Genomic DNA, 5260 nt, shown 5'->3' with positions numbered 1-5260 from the left:
GTCCAACATTATACTATAAATAACATTTTAATGTTGAAACAGATTCAACAGAAAACTGATTTTAAAATTAAACAAAATTAAGAAATTGTGGTGTTTTTAAGACCAGAAAATTCACTCAAATTTGTAAAAAAAAAAAAAAAAAGAAGCAAAAACTCTCATTCAAGCTTAAATAGAACTGAGAATTTTATTTTCTTGTAAATGATTTTAATTCTATAATACTGAAATGATCAATTTAACTTGAACTAATAAACCTTTTAGAATAGAAAATGAGGGATGTAATTAATCAGCCTTATTTTAAATATATATGTTAGGTAATGTGTTTTTGATGGAAAAATCTTGTAGATTGATGATATTGTGACAATCTGTGAGGGACAGAACAGTCATTTAATGATTGTGACCAGAACTGTTTTCACAGGACACTATTATTTTCCGGTCAAACTCATGGGAAAGAATACAGTTGTAAAAACACATCAAAGGACCTTAATATCCTCCTGCTGTGGTCGGTCAACGTGAAACCTGATTCTGAAGTTTTGCACCAGTGGATGAGACAAGTTTCCCAGCGGGGTGATAAAGAAGTGTCCTGGACCGGAAGCCAGTTTTTTCAACAGTGTCTGTTGGTTTCTAAACAAATAATTTATGGAATTATTATACCTTTATTTTTTAAATTGAGCAAAGATAAAATAATTTACATGTCATCTTAGAGAGAAATCAAACAGTAAGAGACTAAGTGTATCAGAGAACAAACTGAACCTTAACAGAACAAAATCTGAATAGGAGTTCCAGTCAGTCAGATCTGTACTGGGAATACTGGTCTCTCTTCAATGTCTCTGAGTAGAGTCTGGTTCCTCCACTGGTCTACAGGGACCCTCAGGGTGCTGCTCCAGCTGTAGTGGCCGTCCTTCTGCAGCACCCCGGGGCTCCGGCTGTCCTCATAGCTGCTGCTGCTGCTGCTGCCGTCCACCTTCCAGGACAGACTCCAGTCTGAGAGGAAGCCCTTGTTGGCCAGACATGTAAGCGTGGCCTTGCCGTGGTCGAGCTCTTTACTGGAGGGGGGCAGTACTGTCAGGGTGGGACAGACTTGACCCACTATAGAAAGAGAGGACACATAAAACCTTCTCCCTATTCAACTTCAGCCTCTGCAACTGGATCCATCTTCCAGACCAGCACTTTTACACTGGGAAGCATAACTTCCACTTTGTAAATTGTGAGCACAGCCACTTACAAACAGGTGTATGTTCAGTGTAGTTTATATATAGTTAATTATAATTTTATATAACATTTTCAAAAACAATTTAAGCAGCATCCCCAAGAAGTGAATAGTAATGTTTAATAAAATCTTTTGTTTCACAGACTGAGTCAAACAACAAAATAAGAAGCTTTTTTGTGGTTTGTGTGATTTGTCAGAATATCGGTCACGTTTGTCACCTCAACCCAGAGAGAATGAAGAACCCGACCCACCAGTTTTACTTAACTTTAACCTGTTAAACCCTAGGGTTTTTGGAGGCGAAATTTGCCTAAAAAGACCTACCCAGGTTAAATCAACAATAACTCCACAATTATCAGGTTAATGTTAATGTACAGGTGAATACAGTTTAATGGTCTCAATGGATAGGTAAGACCCTATGGAATATAAATCCAGTGTCAGAAACATTGTGAATGTTCATAAGCCTGAGCAAAAAAACCAAAGGAAAAAAAAATTATCCTCACCTTGTTTTTTTTTTTTTACTTTACAGAGGAAAACATCATGATAGAAATTATTTTTTGTATAAAGATACCACTGCATACATTCAGCAACTCCTTGACTACAACTGTACAAAGTTACATGAGAACAGAACAAAGCTCATAGCTGTTATGCAGGTTTTAGTGTGGATAGTACCAGGCGGACTCTATTTGGCCACTTGGATACCCAAACTGCGCCAAAGTCTGCCAAATGGGTTTTTTAACCTAGGAAGGAAATCTGTCAACAAAATACCACTATAGGAGGATGTGTGCTTACAGTCCACTGTTTGGCCCTGGCACAGTATAAGAACCAATAAAAAATTAATGAGCTGTAACCTTTTTTTATTCCACTATATTTATTTCAATAATGGACTGTCTATAAACTGTTAAAGATAGAAAAAAAGAAACACAAAGGCAACATGTAAAATGTAGTAGCAAAACACAGTGAAGAAAACTATGTACATTCAGTATAAAAATGAAAAATATATCAGACAAAATAACAAAATGCCCTTTGCATTATGTAAGCAATAATTGTGTAAAATGTATATATAGAAAAAGAACACAAAGGTGAATGTGTAATATTTCTAATAATAAAAGCCAAATGTCAATTATGGGCAGTAAGTATAGAACATATGTAAATCACGAGCAACAAAAGAACTGTTCAGTTCAAAATAAAGCCTGTCAACTATATAATGTAACCAAAAAAACAAGCAGTGTGCAACATGCAAACACAAAATATGTTCCATATCAACGAGCAAAAACTGCACACTAAAATAAAATAAAATAAAGAACAGCATCAATCTGAGAGGTTTTATTGTTTTAGGTGGAAGTCCCTAAAACAGTTCCTTCCTGAGGTGAAACAAAGAGCCACATTGCATTTGCTGCAATACACTGGTGTCTTCACTTTTCTCCCCTGGGCCTTGCACTGCACACACACTCTCCGAGCTTCACCAGCTTTTTCTCCGAAGTACATTGGCAGGCAGGTGGTGCTGAGGGTAGGCTGGGGGGCAGAAGCAGCATCTATGGCTTTCGCCTCGTCCACTAGCTCCTTCATCAAGATTTCTCTGAATCTCTTCTGTGTCATGGGAGTGTCACCCCTACTGATGGCCAACTGCTTGAGAAGGATGAACGAGTTGAAAATGGCGATGTCAAGAAAATGGTAAAAAAATGTCTTATACCATTTCATTGTCTTCCCATGCACAGAGTAGTACTGGATGAGGGCATCGGAGAAGCCCAGTCCACCCATGTACTTATTGTAATCCCTCACAGGATCAGGAACATCAATGTTCTTGATTTGCTTCTGTCCAGCCTTCTTCACCCTCCTTTTTGTTGTGTGTCCAGTAAATGCCTTGTGGAAAGAGCTGCACATGGTTACCTCCTTTGTATCTTTCCATTTGACAAAGAGGAGGTTGTCCTTTCGTAACCACCTCATGTCTCCCCTCTCAGCATTCTTTGGCAAGTCATTCACTTTTGTTGTAGGAAATCCAATGCATGTCGGTCTTACGATGCCGCAGGCCAGTGTGTTGTGGGCAGAGAGCTTCTGGAAAAGTGCAGAGCTGGAATAAAAGTTATCCACATATAGATGATAACCTTCTCCCAGCTGACGGAAGTTCATCAAGTCCATTACAGAGGTGTAACTGAGGCCCTCACCCTGAACATTTTCTGTTTTACCTTGGTATATGAAGAAGTTCCAAGTGTACCCAGTTTGGGAATCTGCTAATACAACCAGTTTGTATCCAAACCTGGTCGCCGTGTCCTTCGTGAACTGCCTGAAGCCAGTTCTGTCTTTACTAGCCACCATCCTCTTATGAATTGTAATTTCCCTCCCTGGTTGATAAAGGGAATTACAGGCATGAATAATTTCATTATACAGGGGCTTTATTTTGACAAGTTTGTCATAAGCTGATGTTCCTTTTCTTTTTTTATTCTCTTCATCTTCTGTTATGCTGCACAGGTGAAGAGACCAAAAAATAGACTCAAACCTGTCCCTGGTCATATGGCTCCTCGGAAAACCAAAGTTATATGGCCAATCTCTACGCCACATATCAGATCTTGCATGCAACCGGATCATACCAGAAAAAATTATAATTGACAAAAATACGTGCAGTTCTTGAACTGAGAGGGGAAACCAATCAAATTTCATCCCTGCTGCTATTCTTTTCTCTGCATTGGCGTTTGTATTGTTTTTTATGTTGTACAATGAACTGGAGCTAAAGAAAAGCTTGAACAGGCTGAGTGGTGACCAAGTCGTTGTACAGTCAATTCTGGGCCCTACTGGATTTTTTGGCTGAAATTTGGGTGATTGTGGCTCCACATCTGGCTCCTCTGCATTATGCCACCTCTCCCGCACATCGTCAGATCTGGATACAGCCGGTTTTGAACGCTTACTTGCAGCACCACACCCTCTCTGTCGGGTCCTCTTACGATGTGTTGATGGCCCATGGATGGGGGATCTTTGTGTTGGTAATGAGATTGAGGCTCCATCTGAAAACCGTGTTACAGGCCTTGAAGTGGAATAGCTTGTCTGGCTAGGTGGAATAAACTCATCTTCACTATGGAAACAGAGAAAATAGTAAAGAGCCAGTTTGTATTGGTTCATGAAAATAACTTCCCAAATCTACTGCCTAATAACTTGAGAACACCCTTCTAAAATATGCTGCTATTTGAAACAAAAAAAGTTCAATGCACAAACCTTGAAGAAGAAGGTAACAGCCACCCAACTTGAGGCTGGGTGGGATGGGACACAGCAAGGGTCTCCTCTTTGTCACTGGCTTCTTCCCTATTAAATTTTCAACAGTAAAATCAAAATGTCAAAAACATACATAAGTACTGTACTATAATTATCTGATGATAAATAGTTTTGGTATGATAAAATAAACATAGAATCAAATTAATATAGAATCATAACTGGCCTATTTTTGCACATACACCATCTCAGGATGCAAAATAATTAAGCTACAAGATAACTAATATAATTAGTAATATGAACTATAACAATAAAGATTTATGCAACAAATAAAACTAGCAAAACTATAATACAATGTTATTCAAAAGAAAAAAACATATAAACTTACTCATTAACTGAGTCAACGTTTGAGAAAAAACATTCCTCCTCCTCTGAGTCATAGATATCACTGCTGTCTTCAGAGTTTGATATCTCCATATCATTAGGTCTCTCCATGTCCAGAGCTTCTAACAGGGTGTATATAATTTTTTGTAATCTCTGGTTCTTTGGCATGTTTATGGCTTTTAGCCTTAGTTGTAAATGGATAAAATGTCTAAATTAATCAAATAAATTGCCGCTGTTCTATAGTTGCTCTCTCCAGTTCGCCCACGTGCGTAAATGAACCGAATTTGTTTTTATGCGCCAGTGTTTACTAATTACGGCAAGCCAAAAAGACCAAAAATCGCCATTCTCAAGTCTCGTTAAAGTGTAAAATATCGTTGGAAAGCTCGCGAGATGTAGAATTTGATGAAACTTTATTTACATTCCCAAGACCCACGACAAATAAGCAAGATGACTGACGAATGAATAGTATAA

General features: G+C 38.3%; 1 protein-coding gene across 1 annotated transcript; it reads right to left on the bottom strand.

Moving 5' to 3' along the window:
* Positions 1 to 1842: 1842 nt before the first annotated feature.
* On the bottom strand, positions 1843 to 5239 carry LOC121656815 (piggyBac transposable element-derived protein 4). Its single transcript, XM_042011976.1, has 3 exons — positions 4794 to 5239; positions 4412 to 4498; positions 1843 to 4271 (listed from the first exon to the last, which is right to left on the bottom strand). Exons 1-3 carry the CDS (start codon positions 4955 to 4957, stop codon positions 2531 to 2533), a joined length of 1992 nt encoding a protein of 663 aa, XP_041867910.1. The 5' UTR covers positions 4958 to 5239; the 3' UTR covers positions 1843 to 2530.
* Positions 5240 to 5260: the final 21 nt, after the last annotated feature.

The sequence above is a fragment of the Melanotaenia boesemani genome, chromosome 17, assembly GCF_017639745.1.
Source record: "Melanotaenia boesemani isolate fMelBoe1 chromosome 17, fMelBoe1.pri, whole genome shotgun sequence".
In the NCBI taxonomy this organism is placed as follows: Eukaryota; Metazoa; Chordata; class Actinopteri; order Atheriniformes; family Melanotaeniidae; genus Melanotaenia; species Melanotaenia boesemani.
This window is presented reverse-complemented; position numbering and strand designations above follow the sequence as displayed.

What these genes read in the sequence shown, in the direction of transcription:
- LOC121656815 (XM_042011976.1), bottom strand. Translation starts at nt 4,957, where the DNA reads ATGCCAAAGAACCAGAGATTACAAAAAATTATATACACCCTGTTAGAA. An exon ending in AACGTTGACTCAGTTAATGA is followed by an intron (nt 4,499 to 4,793) that starts GTAAGTTTATAT and finishes AAAATTTAATAG; the next exon opens with GGAAGAAGCCAGTGACAAAG. An exon ending in CTGTTACCTTCTTCTTCAAG is followed by an intron (nt 4,272 to 4,411) that starts GTTTGTGCATTG and finishes CTGTTTCCATAG; the next exon opens with TGAAGATGAGTTTATTCCAC.